General features: G+C 33.7%; 1 protein-coding gene and 1 non-coding gene across 2 annotated transcripts; one reads left to right on the top strand and one right to left on the bottom strand.

Annotated features, from left to right (window-relative positions):
* The first annotated feature begins 581 nt into the window (after nucleotides 1-581).
* On the top strand, nucleotides 582-684 carry LOC113307030. Its single transcript, XR_003338998.1, has one exon. It is a non-coding gene; the product is annotated as a U6 spliceosomal RNA (small nuclear RNA).
* Nucleotides 685-968: 284 nt separating this feature from the next.
* On the bottom strand, nucleotides 969-2,535 carry LOC113302153 (heparan-alpha-glucosaminide N-acetyltransferase-like). The gene has a single exon (XM_026551008.1). It carries the CDS (start codon nucleotides 2,488-2,490, stop codon nucleotides 1,168-1,170), a length of 1,323 nt encoding a protein of 440 aa, XP_026406793.1. The 5' UTR covers nucleotides 2,491-2,535; the 3' UTR covers nucleotides 969-1,167.
* Nucleotides 2,536-19,598: the final 17,063 nt, after the last annotated feature.

Below are 19,598 nucleotides of genomic sequence, written 5' to 3' on the forward strand. Positions count from 1 at the left end.
TACAAGCAATTACTTTCTATACAGAGTTTCTTGCCAAAGTAAAGTCTGATTTGGAAGTACCTGCAAGGAGATTAGCCAGGACACGAGGAAATGTGTTTATGTGGTTGAAGGCATTGGAATGGGAGCCGCCGAGACTCGAACTGTAAGGGAAAACCTGGATATCAGCAGGTACGTTCTGAAGCACAGTGTTACCGGCAAGACTGCATTTTCATAGACTAGAAGAGAATGATCCTAGCAACTTCTGCGATCTCGACACTAATGAAGAACCAATTTCTGCTTAGGGTTCCTTTTACCGACCTCCGTGATTTTTTTGTTTTTTCTTGGGTAGCCGCCTTTCGGTTCCTGTATCGTTTTGAAATGTTGGATTTGATTAGGGGTTTCAGATGACTTGATGGATAGTGCGATTTGGAATGGGTCAACTGTGACCCAATTTTGATCTCCATATAAGTTGTGATTACCGAATGTCGAACCTTGACGTCTCATACGTGGCGACTTAAGAGATTGCGCTTCAGTTTAGTCCCACATGTTCCAGTTTACAGACACAAGGTTCATACATATACTGTGAGGTGCACCATTAGCTTGTCCCTTTGGGGACATCCGATAAAATTGGAACGATACAGAGAAGATTAGCATGGCCCCTGCGCAAGGATGACACGCACAAATCGAGAAATGGTCCAAATTTTTTTGGGTTTTTTCGGTTTTTTTTTTTTGGTTTCTGCAATGTGGTATTGCATTGGAACAGTCTCAATAAATTAGAAGAGAAAGATCAGAGCAACTTCGGTGATCTTGGCAGTAGGAAGGAATGATTGGAAGTTCAACAAGTCTCAGTTTAGAGTTCCTGCTCAACTGAGCTTCCCTTCCAAGTAAATCTTTCTTTTAGGGAAGGAGTAGAGCATTATACCTTGTAAATTTAGTTTCCGAGTAAAGAGCATTTCATCTCTAACATTAATTAGAGCCGAATTATTAATAAGAAACAAACAAAAAATATTACAAGGAACGGAGGCCTGAAAGAAACCCTCAGAAGAACTGTCAAAGCTTGGCGCCAATGGCCGCCTTCCTGTAGATTTAGAATCCTCCTCAGCGCCATGCTTGGCAAGAAGGTCAGCATCTTACATTTGCACCCGTTTTTAAAGGTCCATAATGCACCCTACTTACTCTGTGAACAGATTAAGATTGGCCAATACCAATTAATCTCAGAAAGTTGTTTTCAGGCTCCTTCCAATAGAAACCCTGTAAGAGGATAGGCAAAACATTGCATGCTGCAAGAATATATATCACCAGAGCATGCTTTCCCATCCATTCAAAAATCCAGGTTGGTTTTCTGAAACCAAATACATCAACCATCACATAAATTCCGACAAAAAGAATGCCTGCAGCACCAACTGTAACACATGTGTAGCTTAAAGAGTAGAGGGATTTGTTTATGTGCATCCCGCAGAAGTCCAAAACGAATCCCATAACAACTAGACCAGCAGCAGGCGTCGTCCAAGATATTATCCTATCCTTGTGATCCTTAAAGTGTAATACTATATGACCAAAATGCAGGCCAATCATGCAAGTAACAACTGCCATCACAGAACTTAAAACTCCTTCTGGATCAAATGGGGCTTGACACCAACTAGGTGCATTCGATGGAAGTGGGCCGTTACCTGGTGAGTTGATGCTACATTCTTTCGCCCGAGCGTAGGTCGGCCTCTTATATAAATGTTGAATTCCAAAAAATTTACGGTCAATCATTCCAACAGCATTACAGGCAGGTCCAGTATCTCCACGAACTCCACAATTTACCGATGTTATGTTTGAAGAGAAAGAGGAGCTTTCACTAGGCATTTGGTACTTCCAATTGGCAACACGTAGCCCATACAACAGTGAAGTATATGTCACAATAAGCACCAGAACAAATATCCATTGGAACTTATACTTCTTAAGCATAGTTCGTCCTAATTTCACAACGCCCTCCCTCTTGAGCCAAATCTCACATACAGCTGTTAATAAATATGCTATTGCAATCCTCTGTAGCGTACCCATCAATCTAATTTGTTGTATATCAACACCATAAGTTAGGTTGTTGATGCCATGGAAATAACCGCCTTGAAGCACAATGCCGAAGATAAAAAGCTTGAGTGCCTGAAGTACAGCCTTCTTAGTTGCATCAACTCTGCACTTCAACCTCTTATAAGCGAACGACAGAGCAACTCCAACGATGAACAAGAAGAATGGCATAACAAAATCAGCTAGAGTAACACCATTCCATGGCGAATGATTAATTGCAGGTTGGATACCACCAACATGATCTACAAATACCATAAGCGCCACCGAGAGTCCTCTGAATACGTCGACAGAAACTAAACGCGACTGCTTCAAAGAAACATCTATCTCACCAGTAACATCTTCAGTTTTGCCATTACTAGTACTATTAATATTATTGATTGTTGCATTATTAGAAATCTGTATACAGTGATGATCATTAGGATCTGTTGAAGAATTCATTACTGACAACTCCTAGCCAACACTTGTTGACCCAAATATTGCTATTCAGAAGAGCTCAACATCCAATACCTAGAAGCTTAGATTTTAATTTGTCTTTCCTTCTCCTCTCTTAAATAGAAAGACATTAGGAACCAACTCTCTCCATTATATTATATTATGGTTAAGGCACTCTAGTACCGCTAATATCTAACAACCTACTCCCTCCGTTTCTAAATAATAGGCTTGTTTGTGTGTAAATTTGCACACAAACCGGCCTATTTTTTAGAAACAGAGAGAGTAATAATTAACGAAAAGGAAGATGACATAAGAAACGTAAGCCTAAGCTCTATTAATTTGGGTGATAGCTAGCGCAGAAAAAAGATTACCTGAGTTTTGATTTCGTGGCGTAATTCGGTAAATTGGAGTGAGCTAGCTGTTGTTAGTTCTCTAAGCTCGAATAACATTACGTAGCTTCTGATTGCTTTTTGTTATGCAACACGATGGCCGTTCAATGAAAGAAAAGATACCCATGTAGATGAAATATTTGTCTTCGAGTCTTTGTTACTTTGGTGGCAGGCATGCTTCACGCATATCAGGTTAGTGCATGTAGCACCAGTAGGTATACATTTAGGTTTTGCTAATTTTCTTTTGTTACCGACGCATAAGAAGTTGCATTGTCATATACATATCAATTATTGGGGGTAGGTTCTTATGTCATCTTCCTTTGCGATACACCCGGCAGCAAGTTAATTAGCTATCGTTTACTGTTTAACTTTGTCGAGTAATTTACTAGGGCCGTCTTAGGCCTAGGGCTAGATGGTCGACCGCCCTAGGCCCAAATTTTTGAGGGGCCCAAATCCAATGTTTTGAGCATTCCCATTAGATTGCCTTAGTTCTTTGCATCTTAAATTACATGAAGAACGACTGCAAGTTAGTGACTTTGATGATATATGCCATTGGGATCGATACTAACCTTGATGATATGGCCGTTTAAATCACCAATGGTGAACAAGAAAACTCTGAAAATGGGTGATTTCATTCAAAGTAGTACAGTATTTCTTATAGAAAAATTGGCTTATATCTATAGTATATTTTTTTTACTACTAGTTTCTCACCCGTGTTACGCACGGATTTATCTTTCTCTTAATAAACATTGGATTAATTTTTATTTCACTAAGAAAATTTACAAAAAAAAATATAATAAATAAATTTTTTGCCACAAAGTAATAAATACATTCAATAAACTAATAAAATATCAATACAATAGAAAAAGAACAATAATAAAGATCAACAGATTAAACAAATTAAAACTTATTATGGCTTGCAATATGCAATAAAATTTTGGATTTGCATTCTAATATTATATACAGATTAAACTGGCGCTCAGGTTTTTCTTTAAAATTTTGATTTTCTTTTGTCTCTTTTGGTCCAACCAATCATTATATGCTTTTACTTCATCAGTATAAATGTCATCGAGATCGCGATACATCATGGATTTTCAATGAAACATCTTTATAACCTATAATACTTATTTTAGACTTCATAAATTGATTAAAAGGTATGCCTCTCCGGTCAAACTACAAATTTTTATATTTTTTAAGTGTCTTGAGCTCGTATTTATTTTTTACATATTCTTGCGCCTCTTCGGGTCCACCTAACCATCATATGCATTTTACTTTATCAATAAAATAATCTCTTGAAATATCTCGTTAGGACTATTGATTTTATAAATTTCTCCATCTCAATTATGACATATGATTATGTTACTAATTCTAGTAAGATGGATATGGTGCAGTTATTTTCTTAGATAGCTTAATGGTCCTTTCTTTAGTTTCTTTTTCTCTCCTAAACCTAAAAATATTTTTACATGAAAGTCATCGTACGTAAAGTTATGTACAAATTTAACACATGGAGAAAAGGATTTAACATAGAAATAATTATGAGAAAGTACATATATAGTGCACGACTGCACGGGAATATCTTCTAATTCAATAAAACTGAATTTATGGAATAAGATATTTTTATCGTCTTTGGTAATCACATGATGCATGTTGGATGGGTGAAGTGTAGTCTTATATTTCCAAGGACCAACCTATATTTCTCATTGATCGAAGATTGAACAAAAGGTTGTCACCATCATTTTATTTTATTTTGTTCCTTAAGCTTTTCTTAGTTGTTCATATTATTTTTTTAAGATAACTACATGTATCTGTTCTCCCTGTTTATTGTTTACTGGTTATCTATTTTCAATGAACCATAAATGTCAAAAAGATAACAGTAACCACTTCCGTTTATGTGGAGAAAATTGGTGTTGAAATGGAAATACCCTTTCTTGTTTAACAGTCTTGTTTGCTGTTTCCCACAGTCTGCGCACTTTGACTTCTGTAGGTGCAATACTGCTCCGCTTGCTAAACCGGTTGAAAATGAACTTTGGGTTTCTTTTTTTCTTTTTTTTTTTGGAAAAGAAAGATCTTAAAATATAGGATACGCAAAGGTAAAATTTCTTGCATAGGTTGTATCTGGGCCAACCCTGTGTTGTTCGGCAAGAAAAATCAGGTCTGTAACTACATCAAAGAATTCATACCTAACCTATAAGAGGAAAACGTCTTTAATGTAGATTCTCTTCTCAGCAAATGATATATAAGTTTAGCCTGTAATATCAGCTAAGGTTAAATTCTCAAACCATAATACTAAAACAAAAACAACCAAAATAAATAAATGGGGGAATTTTGTGTAGATTTAATATTCTGGATTCCCATGATTTTTAATTTTAATTATATATGGTCAAGTATGGAAAGTTTTAGTTGGCCTTTCAAATAACTTCGAGAATAATTGGTATACTGATAGTTGGTACACTTGATACATTGCACCAGAAATTAATTCATTGCGAAAAGTCATCGATGCAAATGATTAGTACGCATTTGGGGATTTCTTGCTCAAAGTAGCATGCGGGTGAACACCCAATTTGGTGGTTGAACAGTGTCTGCAGGTTGATTGGGTTTTTCCTTCTCTGACTGCCAAATACCAATGCAAATGCAATTCTCAGTACTGTTGAGGTTAATATACTTCAGTACTGTTGAGGTTAATATACAAAAAAAGAAATGATCTTGGTGTTAAAGCTTGGATTACTATGTTGTTTCGATCTAACTGATATGCCAACCATCAACATCGTTCTTTTTTAAAGTGGGGATGTTGAGGAATACAATGATTTATGTGCTCTTCCTCTTCCTCTTCACTTAAAGGATAAAGCTCTTGTTTGTTAAGGAGATATATCTCTTGGTATACACATTGGATCAACATCATCTGGCAATGACTCATCTCCTTTTAATGAGGCAGGTTTCTTGGTATACACATTTGATGACATGTTGGCCTTTTTATTTAAGAACCAAGTACTTTCCCGCGCCATGTCGACGAACAATGAGTATACAAATTGCATGCACAATCTAAAATAGAATACACGTGACTATGAACTACGGAATAACATTGTATTCAAGAAAAAGCGACAATGATTCTGTTGGAATGTACATATGATTCTGCCACATGCAGGAATGAAAAATTATATCAGTCCCGAAAAACTACATTTTTTTTAATTCAAGGGCGAGTTTTCCACACGTTTTCGACTCAAATAAAAAAAAACGTAATGTAATAATCAGCATATAGTAAAAATTATAGCAAATCATTGTCTATATAAGAGGACCTTGCTAATTGAATTTTTTTTTTGCAATATATATGCACCAAATTTATATTAGCAACAAAAGAACTCCTTAGAATTCTCCTCAAATAAGTTCAAGTAACCTATCTTTGACAACCAGAAAGGATCGTAGCTCGAGTTAATGTAATTTCAAAAATAACCATTGATGGAACTAAAAATTCCCAATTCAACAACGATTTGTCAGGAATCAAATGATCAGTTGGTTAATACGGTATCGAGATAGCAACAATTTTTCTTAAACCTTTAAGATAACAAACCATTATAACAAAAAATCTTCAGAAATTGATTTCTTTGTGGGGAAAAATTAAGGCATAGATAGGGAAAAAAAGGGTTGTCTCCTTTTTGATACTAAACGGTAAAAATAAAATAAAAACTTCGCTGATATTAGTTATCTTTCTCTCTAACCAGTAAAAAAAAAGGAAGAAAAAGAAACATACAATGATGTTTAATCGTCTTCATCACGAATAAAATCAAAATTAAAAAAATTGAAAATAAAATATGAGTTTATACTTTATACCTTTATATTGCTTGACTATACCCAACTATAACGGCCAAAAAAGGTGCATGATCGAGGGTATTCACATCAACGAATAAACTGGAAGAGAGAAAAAAGAGCTTACAGTTTACACCTTCATATTGCTTGATCATGTCCAACTACGGCCACGACAGGTGCATCATCGATGGTCTCTACATCAACGAATAGTAGATTAGAAAAATAAAAACCATAAATTGTAAGAGAAAAAAAGAACCCGAAAAAAACCTAGAAGCTAGAGGCAACATGGAAACAACGGAAACTAATTTTTGCCCGTATGATAAAGAGGCACCAACCCACGCATTCCATGGAAAAATATTTTTCTTTGGAAATAATATTAACCAATATCTAAATATGTGTCATTTTTAAATTTTTGGATCATAGCCACACTATCATTTCACGTCGAATAAAATGGAGTTGGTGTTATTTTTTTTCTATATGAAATAATCAATATCAATAAAATAAGGTAAGGTACTAAAAATATGTTATAGTTTTATATATTTGGATAACTGTATTTACGTGTTGGAATAATTTTTATCCAAAAAATAGCCAAATTCTCGAATGGAATCTTTTATTTTACGGAATCATTAAGATTAAGAAAAATTTAATATATTCTAGGAGATTTTCTCGATATATTTTCAAAAATATGTAAAAGATTTCATAAGATACGGATATATTTGGTAATTATTTTTGTTGTATGTGATTAGATAAAATATATATTAGGGGCTAAAAATATATTTTATGGATGAATTTTCAAATAATACCAAAATTAAAAAAAAAAATTGTTGGGACGGAATCAACCAGGAACTCCAGTTAATGAGAGCGCTCGAAAACAAAAAAGAAAAAAACAACCTAGAAAGAAAAGAAAAGAAAAAATTAAATCCATCTCCTCACCCTTGAAGTGAGGTCTTGTATATTCTGGTTATTTAGTTCGCACATCAACAACAAAACTGAACCAAATATATTCCACCGCCTCATCATTTACAAAGGAGAGGTATCACCAACTGCAAAACCAAAATCACCGAAAAATACCAGGAATATATACCAAAAGAACGTGATTTAATTGTTTCATACAAATTTAATTCGTACCAGCTGGAGCAAAAGAACCAATAACAGACGCTGACACGCTGTGGCAACTGCAGTTTCGAATATACCTGCAAAACAAACAACAAACGGGATCAGACAGGCATCGCAAGAAAAAGAAAAAACCAGTAAAACACTATAAGAGAAAAGCAATAGAAAACAATAGGGTTTTGGTTTTTCTCGGATGATTTATATAGAGCTACTAAATCCATAAATAAAATATTTTTGTTTTGGAAATTTGTAAATTCTTTTTTTCTTTTTTTGGAAATGATATTAATCAATATCTAAATATATTTAGAATTTCTATATTTTCAATATTTTTGGCAACAGTTACCAATTGTATTCTTTTCTTTTTTTACCAATAGTATTTAATTTAAAAGATCTTTTCTGGTACACTGAATATTTGTGATCCATAAATCTTTTCTAGTTTTTGAAAATCGCTATATATTTAGATAACAACATTTACTAACTGCAAAAAGAATTGTCCTCAAATTTTTTTCTCTTATGGTATGAAATATATGAAACCTCGTATTGCCGCAAGTAGTGTCTCTAGATATTTATTTTTATTTATGGAAAAAAACAAAGTTAAGAAAAATAATAATCAAATTAGGAGGATTATTGATTGTTTTGGTGTTTTTTTATTATTAGATCGTATGTTTTGTATTAGCTTCTTTTTGATTATAATCTTTGCTCTCAATAACTTATCTAAAATGCTAACAAAATTTTCAACTGCTGTGCAGGACCACTAACAAAGATACGCGCAAAACAGATTCACCGTCGGGCAAAAGGTTAGTACCCATGATCGGGCTAATCAGTATTTTTTTTTTCGATTTATCAATTTTGGAGTTTAATCAATAGTTTGTGGTTGTAATTAGGAAAATTCTTTTTTATTTAGACTGCAAAAGGACACTGGACATAGGACATTTAACGCTATTTATTTATTATGTGATGATCACTTGATTTATTGTGGGATCTATGCATAATTCGAATTATCATGATGAGATCGTGGATTTTATTATTTAGCTTGTTGATTATCATGATGAAATAGTGTTTTTTGTGATTAACTTATCCATGGATATATTTTTGACATGTTATGAGATTTTTAAAATCTAGCTATTTTAAGTAGAAAAATATTTAAGATTTAGCTCTTTTATTATTGGAATAAAAATATATTCTTCTTGAATTTTAGTGGATTAAATTTAATGACTTTACAAAATAAAATAAAATTAATGGGGCCAGAATCAACCAGAAGCGAGAATTAACTTGGAGCTCCAGTAAACGTGGAGCTCCGGTGAATGAGAACGCTTTAAAAAGCTCTATTATTATATAGAGAATTTTATAACCCTGATGAAATTTCCGTATATAGTATTTGCTAAAGAGATTACAAGATTATCGTAAGTCGCTGAATGTTATCTATTTACCTGATAAATACTTTGCACCTTTTATATCATCTTGATGATATGTTATTGTGCCTTTTTATACGTAAAATATTGATTGTTTTTGAACTTGTGGAACTTTTATATGCATGTATCGGATGGATTGTGGATGTTCAATTATTCTAAATAATCATTTATGCCATGTACTTTAGAAAAAAGTGCCTACTTTTAAAAGTTCGTCCCGTACCTTTAAAGTTGTAGAGGAAAATTAAGGACCTATCTCATTACGATAAAAATTAAGGGACCTATCTCGAATAGAGAAGTAAAATAACCGTTAAGTGACTGATATTTCACAGGTGTGGGCTTACACATGCGCACTAGTCATATTTTTACCCCCAATCTTTGGATGAGCTATTCGTAAGAGAGTTAGTGAAACTTATATAGACACTAGACAGGAATCCAAAATTAACATGTTGTACAGATAGAATGGATAAATGTAAAGCCTAACTTACCTTGTCTTAAGGTAGGATAAAAAGTCCGGAAATACATTTTTCTTATCACTTATTTTAAGTTTTTCACATAACCATGACCAACTTAGGCTTAAGCCCGATAAAAAAATCTGGCCAATCCCAACTAGCTTATTGTCAAGCCTCTCCCAACTCCCAAGTAAGATTTCTAGTTCTGTCACTACAAATACAGATATAGTATTTGGACCAATAACCACAATCGAGATTATCATACATATAATGTAACTAGAGTGTTAGAAAACATAAAGATATGTTTCAATTAAGGAAAAAAAAACAATAGGATATATGTCACTTGTTTTGTTTCTCATCCCATTGACTTTAATTTTTCGTATTGCATTATTTTGACGATTTTTCGTTACCATATAAGATTATCATAGTGGTTGATTCTGATGTTTTTGCGTGGCTTCATCTGTTTATACCCAAGAGAATCCTTTTTATATGAACTTCCATATTGTTTGCTATGAAACCTGTCGTTGATGCTGCAAAGAAGGTGGATTGGCTGGGACTATAATGGATTATAATTTCCAAAATATAGCGGGGGAGGGACCTAATAATGTATGTAAAAGCTAAAAATGGTCTATTTTTGTAATCTATCTTTTCTTTTTCCTATTTTCATCTTTTCCATCGCCCTTCTCTTTCATTTTTCTTCTTCAACGACGATTAACCATCATAATCAAGTGCATTCAACTTAACCATCTTCAAATAAAGATGTCGAAACTGAAAATCAAGAATTATTGAATGAAAGAGTTGAAACATATCGTTAATACCCATCGTTTATTTTTGCTTCTAATTGGTTAAAATGTGAGATTCGATAAAGTCAAAGTTTAAGATTAAATTTTTGGAACTCTTTGTAGTCGGGAGGTAGCTATTATTTTCCTAACCGTAAATCGGCTATTATGGATGGAAAAATAGCAATGTGAGCCGTAAGTATTTGTCTAGGTTAGGATTTTCCTGGCCTATGTAATTCTGATTTCCACAAAAGAAAAATAGAGGTTGGATTTACGGCTAGGTATTCCCCAACCGTTAAAAAAACAAAAAATGGTCTCTGCCGTAAAGTTTATATCTAAGCCGTAATTTGATACTTATGGCCGAAAAAATAACAATTTCGAATCGTAAAATAGGTTTACGAATGGAAAATTTTCAGTTCCCAACCGTAAGTACTTGTCTACAGTTAGGATTCTCGTTAGGATTTTCCTATCCGTATGTAGTTCTGGTTCCTACAAAAAAAAGTTGGGTTTAAAGCTAGGTATTTTCCAACCGTAATTAAAAATTGCCAGCTGCAATGGTTATGTCCTAGACGTAATTTGATATTTACCGCTAGGGAGTTCAAAATTCCCAATCGTAAACTTATTTTGCGGCTCGAAATTTCTATTTTCCTTACCAGTAATAGTTGATTTACGTCTGGAAAAATCACAAATCCCATCCATAAACAGTTCCAGAAATCCAATCTTAAACCCTAACTTCATCGAATTTCATCTTTTCACCAATCAAAAGCAGTTGGCTATTGTGAGTATATGTTCCTTCATATTCTTCAAAGGTTTTCAACAAAAAAAAAATCAAAAAAGATCATCCGTCTTCGTCTACTTTTCCTTTAAACAAAATAAATTTAATTTTTAAAATATAAATTAAATTAAGATCATCTAATCTTTTTTTTAATAATAAAGTAAATAGATTGAATAAATCAAATTACAAACATTTTTTATCCTGTTGGATTATATTAAAAACTCAATCAGGAATGTTTTCTACCAAATTAGAATTACTTATGTTAGAGCACTGCTCGGTCGAACTAGCAAGCGTTGCTATCTCAAGCTTGTTTGTCAAGTATAGTTGACAAAACTATAAGTCTTGATTTCTAGTCTACTTATAGCTATGTCTCGGATTAGGATAGAATGTGTAGTTGAGCTTTAAACTTCACGGAGTTCATCGATTGACGACGAAGAACTACTAAGGGGAGCTTGTGGAACTTCATCAAAAAAAGATATGTGGAGACTTGAACTCATCTATCACTCAGAAGTCTATTTCAATTCTATCTCCTATTGAGACAAAAGTCGTATAGCTATATGGACTTTAAATTATACACATTTGATATTTCGGGCTGAGTTTAACTCGCTTACATATTTATCTAAATATGTGTTGGTAAGCTTTCGCTTTAACCAAGTTCATCTTTATTCTTGACGAAAGTCAAAAGATGATCATGTGAAAATCACCTGGCAATATCTTACATGATTTGTGTGAGACATTCATTTGATGTAGACTCGGAATGTTTCGTATTGATCTATTGATCACTTGAAAATTGCTTTGAAGCTAATAGTTTGTGTGAGACAGCTATTCTCGTCTTCCAAGAATGTTTCAATGATTAACATAGAGTTTAAACGATTAACCATTGTTTGGATTTAGCACAATATGCGTATTTGTATGCTAACTATTGCAAGTTATTTGAAGTCCGGGAACCATAGTATGCATACCCGTATGCATACTGGTTTGATAGTTGAAGTCCGGGAACTTAGTATGCATACCCATATGCATACCGGCTTAGAAGTTCAAGTCCTGGAATTCAACTGAGTTTGGTCATGTGCGACAGTATGCGTACCCGTTCATACTGGCGAACCCATACCAAGTCCGACTACTTAGGTATGCGTACCTGTTTGCATATTTGAGTGGGTTAAGTTCTAAAATCGGTTTGTTCATGAACAAGGTTACTAAGGAATGCAATAAGGTTACAAGGTTGCTTGAGTGGGTTAAGTTCTACTTAGGTATGCGTACCCGTTTGTTCATACAATAAGGAATGCAATCTTTTGCAAACCGTGGCTATAATGTTTATGAATTGATTCGAGTGAATCAAAATTGATTTTTCTTCAATTGTGTCTTGTATACTTTTATGAGAATATAAACTATTGAATAACTCTAGAACTAGTTTCATTTGAGTCATTTGAACTAGTTGTGATTAAGATGAACAAGGTTGATATGAAAGTGTCATATGGCTAACTTCGGTTAACAATTGTTGAGCCAACCATGTGTACACGTTTAGGTACGGTTACTCATATCTAAATGAAGTCACATATCATTTGTATATAACAATATAAGTTAGATCTAACGGTTGAAAGATATTAGCTTGACTCAAATCAGGTTTTCATCTAACGGTGGATATTGAATGCTTTGTTACCAAGGTAGCATTGATTGCAAAACCTTATTTGAAGATTATATAAGGGAGAACTCTACCAACTGGGAAACCTAATCCCCACACCTCATGTGTGATAATAGTTGCGACTTGAGTCGATTCTCCTTTAACCTAGGTTTTTCTTAAAACCATTACAGGTTAACGAATTAAAGACTTCATTGGGATTCTGAAGGCAGATCCAACTATTTTCTCTGTAGTTGCGTGTTATGATCTTACTTTGTTCTATAGTATTGATTACTATCTTCTCTAAGATTTTCTCGAGATTTAATCTCCGATGGTAAGATAAAAAGTAATCACAAAGCTCTTCGTCTCATTCTTTGTGATTCCACAATATCTTGTTCCGCTACCATACGGCTGAGATTATTGTGCGGTGATTGATATTACTAGGTTGTTCTTCGGGAATATAAGTCTGGCGTATCAATTGGTTCCTGTTCACCTTGATTTATCAAAAGACGGAACAAAAACTCGTAAGTATTTCTGTGGGAGACAGATTTATTTATTCAATAGATTTTTCTGTGTGAGACATATTTGTTTATCAAGTCTTCGACTTTGGGTCGTAGAAACTCTTATTGTGGATGAGATCAACTAAGGGAATCAAGTGCGTAGAGTCCTGCTGGGATTCAGAGGCGTAAAGAAAGCGACTGTACCTTAATCAGTGTGAGATTCGTTAGGGCTCAATTACATTCCAGTCCGAAGTTAACTTGTAGTAGGCTAGTGTCTGTTGCGGCTTAATACAGTATGGTGTTCAAATATGGACTAGGTCCCGGGGTTTTTCTGCATTTGCGGTTTCCTCGTTAACAAAATTTCTGGTGTCTGTGTTATTTCTTTTCCGTACTATTTTTTCTATATTATTGAAATATCACAGGTTGTGCGTATTTCAATCAATTGGTAAATCCAACCTTTGGTTGTTGATTGAAATTGATTGACGCTTGGATAATTGGTCTTCGGTACCATCCAAGTTATTTCTCTTATCAATCCGGCTCACAGATTTCGATCTGTTCGATTGCATATTGATTTGAGAAATTGAGATATAACTCTTGGATATATTTTCCTTGATTGGGTCTGACTGTCTAGTTGATTCTCTTGGAATTACATTGGAGTTAATCCATACAGATTTCCTAAACGAAATATTGGGTGTGGTTGTTAGACCACCGTTTTTTCAACTTATTTCAGTCCTTGTATATTTTGCAATTGAGTCTGCAATGTGGTTTGCATCTCTATGAACATGAGAGAAACACCAGAAATCAAAATCTTATAGAATAACAAGTGCACCACAGATCAGATTAAAAGTAGTCAATCTGAGAGCCAAGTTATTTCCACTCAAAGAATTTATTACGTTAACACAGTCCCTTTCCAAATGAATTCTTCTTTTCCCCATCTCTTTTTCCCGTATTGCAGCTTCCAACAGTGCCTTTGCTTCAGCTTGTTCTAGGTCTAGAGCCCTTGATGGACTTCCTCGCATTCTGTTGCTCTCACCTTTATTTGTTCTACATATTAGTCCAATTCCAGAACATTTAGTATCCATAATATGAGATGCATCAAAATTTATCTTATCTATTAAATGCTCAGAGCACTTCCATCTTGGTACTATTACAGTACTGGTACTAGGAGTATTTGAAAATCTAACATTTGAGAATGTCATATCACTTGATTCAGTTTTAATAGTCCGTATAATGGAATCTTTGTTGACATGCATATTATCAAAAAGTTTAGGGCACCTGGATTTCCATATGTGCCAAATAGAACAACCTATTATTTCTATTTTTTTACTTTCTACCTAGAGTATACTGAATGCACCACATAACCAGTCATAAAAGTGTTGAGTGCCAAAATTTGCATGAATTTGATTGTTATTATCTTCCCAGATTCTTCGTGCCACAATACAATCAACAAACAGATGATGTAAAGATTCAGCACTAACACCATACAGTACACAAATTGTATCTTGATGCCTAGAGAACCTAGCTATCCTTTCCTTCAAAGGCATACAGTTATGAAGACATTTCCACGTAGAATGTTATATCTTATGTGGTAGCTTATACTTTCAAAATGATATCCAGTTTATATTCAGATTATTCTTAGTATGACTATTTCTTAGTTGTGCATCTAGTATAATTCTATATGTTGTTTTCATATAAAAAGCATCATTAGTAGCAGGTCTCCATCTCAATTTATTACACCCATACATTGGAATTTTAATGTACAATGTGTTGGTCAAACAAAGTACGCTGAGTTTCAAAATTCCAGTTCTTAGTATCTTGGTTAATTAATTGATTAACAAAAATCATGTTTGAAGAAGATAATAAGGAGCCAGAAGGACCAGGGAGGTTTGGTATCCAATTTATGCTTCCATACCCATACACCCTCACCAATACTAATTTCCATAACATAAATTTTCCTAATAATTTCTAGACCTTTACAAATACCAGTCCAAATGAAAGAGCAATTTTCTGCAAAAACATCAATCAAAAAGGTTTTTATCATCAAAATACTTACCTACAAGAATTTTAGCCTAACGAGCATTATGTTTTTTAATCATTCTTCAGGAAAGTTTTTTAAGAAGATATTGGTTTGTAATTTCAGCCCTCCTAATATTTAAACCACCTAGTTCTCTTGGTAAGGCCACATCTGACCAACCTTTTATGTACAAGCCTTTACCACTTTGTTGTTTCCCCAACTAAAAGCCTCTTTCAATGGAGTCAACATCAGAGATAATACTCTGTGGCATTCGGAAAACAACAAGATGGTGATTGGCCATGCTTCCTATAACAGTTTGATTAAGAATAATTTTACCTAGTTAAGAAATGTATTTGGATTTCTATGGAGCAGGTGTACCTCTATATTTTTCCACAAGATGGTTAAAAGAGTCACTTTTACTCATTTGCAAAAGCAGTGGAACTCCAAGGTACTTTTCCTGCAAAGCCGTTCTTTTAATTTGCAAGATATTAGCAATATCAGCTTTAACATTGTCTGGCACTTTAGAACTGAAAGTAATAACAAACTTTTCAAAGTTTATAGCATGTCCGGAGTATTTGCTAAATTGATCTATTATAATAAGTATATTCCTAGCATCTCTAATTCTAGCTTTTATGAAAATCAAACAGTCATCGGCAAAAAATAATTTTGAAATAAAGGGGAAAGTTCTAGTACATTTGAAGCCATGACGAAGCCCAACCTGTTCATCTTAATTTAAAGAACTTGAACAACATTCCATGATCAAAATAAACAAATATGGATATAAGATCACCTTGTCTCAAACCTCTTTGAGGTAAGTAAACCTCACTAGGTGCACCATTTAGAAAAATAGAAGCGGAAACAGTGGAAATGCATTGTTCGATCATCTTACACCAAGTCTCAGAAAAACCTAGTTTCTCGAGGTATTTATATGAAGAAAGACCATTCTACTCTGCCAAATGCTTTGGACATATCTATTTTATTTCTACACTCCCCACCCCACCCCCACCCCATCCTTAATTAGTCTTTGTCTTTTTCATGGAATGCAAAACTTCATGAGCTATTACAATATTATTTTGTATTTGTCTACTAGCTATAAATGCAGTTTGAGCAAGAGAAATAATCTTTTGCAAAACAGATCTTATCCTAGTAGCTAATAGTTTTGATATATGATCTTATAACTGACATTGCATAAACTGATTGATCTAAAATCTAAAGCAGCCTTAGGACAATTATTCTTACGAATAAGAGCAGTAAAATTATGATTAATCTGTTTTAGCATGTGATTAGAGTGAAAAAAATGGAACCATTTTAACTATATCAGATCCAATAGTTTTCCACATTAATTGTTAAAAACCAGGTGGGAAACCATCTGGACCTGGAATGGTCCAAGGTTTCATGTCAAACACCACAGTTTTAACCTCTTCAGTAGTTGGAAAAGCAGCATGAAACATATTATCAGCCTCAATAATACAAGCAAGCATATTTTTCAAATAAGAATCAGGATCAGGAGGTTACTTCTACTCATATTCCAGACAATATCTCTTAAGTTCACCAGCCACTAAATCTCTATCAGATAACCAAATACCTAATTTATTTTGTAAAGATTCTATCTGGGTTCTTTTTTTTCTTAAAATTTTCTTTTTGATGGAAATATGATGTGTTCCTATCGTTTAGTTTTTTAGCTTTTTCCTTACCCCTTTGTCTCCAAAAATCCTCTTCAACATCATACCAGTACTTAAGATCTTTAGTAAGTTTTTCTATCCTGGTATTGTTACTATTGTACTATCTCTAGTTAAACATGCTAATTATGATTCAATATTTGAAATATTAACAGTTATGTTACCAAAATGACTATTATTCAAATCTTTCAAGATATGTTTAGTCTCTAAAAAGCCTTTAGTGGGCTTAAAAGCATAAGATCCTTGAGATTGACAATTTCAACCATTTTTAATTACATCGGCACAAGTGGAGTCTTTAAACTAGGCTTTATTTACCATGAAGGTTTTTTTTAATGGTGTTGGATAATTTAGAAGAAACCAAAAGGATAGAATAGTGATCACTTCCCACAACAATAAGACGATATAAAGATGCATTAGGAAAATTATCAAACCAGTCTATAGAACTTATAACTCTATCTAATCTCTCTATAATGAGTTCATTTTCATTTATATTGTTTATCCATGTAAAAAGAATACCGATGTGATTCATACTATGAAAATTATTACTAATCAAAATAGCATTATTGGTATCCAATTTAGATTGAGTAATCCTATGAATATCCAAGGATTATCATGATGACTCTAATATTTCCTAAGTAATCCCATTGCATCTTTCTATCATCATTATTTATAACACCATAAATGCAAGTTAAGAGAGTGTAAATATTTCTACTGTCAAATTTAACCAAGCAGTTGATAATATTGTATTGAGCATCTATAATCCTTAAATTAAAACCATCTTTCCACAACAAGCAAAGACCACCAGAAAAACCAACATGATCCCAGAAGAATGAATTTGGGTACTTATATCATTAAGGTATTGCATTCTTTCTTTGTTTTGTTTATAGTCTCAGAGAGAAACAAAATGTCAAGATCATGAGTCATAATCATCATTTGTAAATGATTTTTAGTATGTTAATTATCATAAACCACAAGTATTCCAAGAAAGCACATTCATATCATTTTTAGTAAAATAAATTTTTAGAAAGATTCTATTTAAAATGTTTTTAGTTGATACATTTTATTTTATTTTTTGTATGTGAATGCCAGTAAAATACCTTATTATCTCCATTTGTGTCACAAGATTTTGTCTCTTTGTTATTGACTCTTTGGGTTGCTGGTGTAACATGGATGCTCTTCTGATTGCTGGACTGGTTAGTATTTTCCTTATCATAAGCATGATTTGTGGCACCATTTCCTCTCTGCCTTTTCCCCAGTCTTATACTCTCATCATCTTCCTCCACAACTATTATGTTCCTAGTATCAACCAATATTCCATATTTTGGATGAACAAATGGAACATATTTAGTAATCTTGTTTGGAGTATGACTAGCAGGTGTAGTATCAGTTTTGACCTCTCTTTTTTGAAGCATCAGTTTTGACCTGCAGAATCGTATATTATTCTTATTTCCAAAAACATGTAGTTTCTTATGCAGAGCTTCCAAGTATTTTGCAGCCTCCTTATAACACCCCTTTGAGAAATTTATAATATAACAGTTTGGAAAAATTGTGTGGAGTTTTTTCCATACAATACATGATCCATCTTGTCATCCCTGAAGCAGTAATAACCATTACTCCTCTTCTTGATGGATTGTTAACATCAACCTTCACACATACTTTGACTGGTACTCCTGGTTCAGGAACAAAATTTGGTGGGTAAATGACTTGAACTTCTCCCATAAGTTTCCCCATCTCTTCCACAACCTTTACATTCGTATGTTTATGTAAAACATTCTTTAATTGAATCGAGAACCATTGAATATTTCAATCCAATTCCTTGTACATCTGCACCGGATTATATTCATGGAGTAAGACCATGTTACCATCAATGTTATGTGGTCTCTCATCCACCACCTTTTTCAGTGTATCCCTGTCTTTGAACTTAAAAACCATGATGTTTCTATCATTTTTCATTACTCGCAGCTCTTCTTGCGGAATAAAAGGCCAAGTGTAGCTTATGTGTTTTTCCGTAACAAATAAACTCATTTTAAAAATTGATAAAAGATCTTTCCTATCAAACTTATTTCTTCTTCTTTTTATTCCTAAACATCAGAATTCTCATCCGGATGATGGATGTATATGCTTCTTCAGTGTTACCCACGGCTAAAGTTGCATTTTTGAACTTAAGACAGATCAGTAACCTCAATTTGGTTTTCCTCCACCATTTCTAGGGTTTGAAGGTTGATTTCAACAATTATAAATCTTTTATGACTGTGGTTTGTGGTTATTCCAAAATCTGCAATTACAGAGTTTGGTTTAGGGTTTTAAATTGGTATTTTTGAATATCCGGCATGGAGATATTTGAGGAATGAAAATCCGAGATGGAGAAAGGAATTTAATAGTTGGTTGTAGTTACATGTATTGAGTTTAGGAAAGTTAGGGTTTGCATGACCATTCTTATCAGCTTGCCGCATGTGCGATTTTTTTTGCTTTCAATGAGTCCGAGTTGAATCGTCTGTGTTGGATATGAAAACTTTTCTAGCCCAAAGAAGAATAGCTAGCAAACCACGTTATCACACCATCTTCTACAAGGTTATCATCAAAGG

This window comes from Papaver somniferum, chromosome 8 (genome assembly GCF_003573695.1).
Source record: "Papaver somniferum cultivar HN1 chromosome 8, ASM357369v1, whole genome shotgun sequence".
NCBI classification, from domain to species: domain Eukaryota; kingdom Viridiplantae; phylum Streptophyta; class Magnoliopsida; order Ranunculales; family Papaveraceae; genus Papaver; species Papaver somniferum.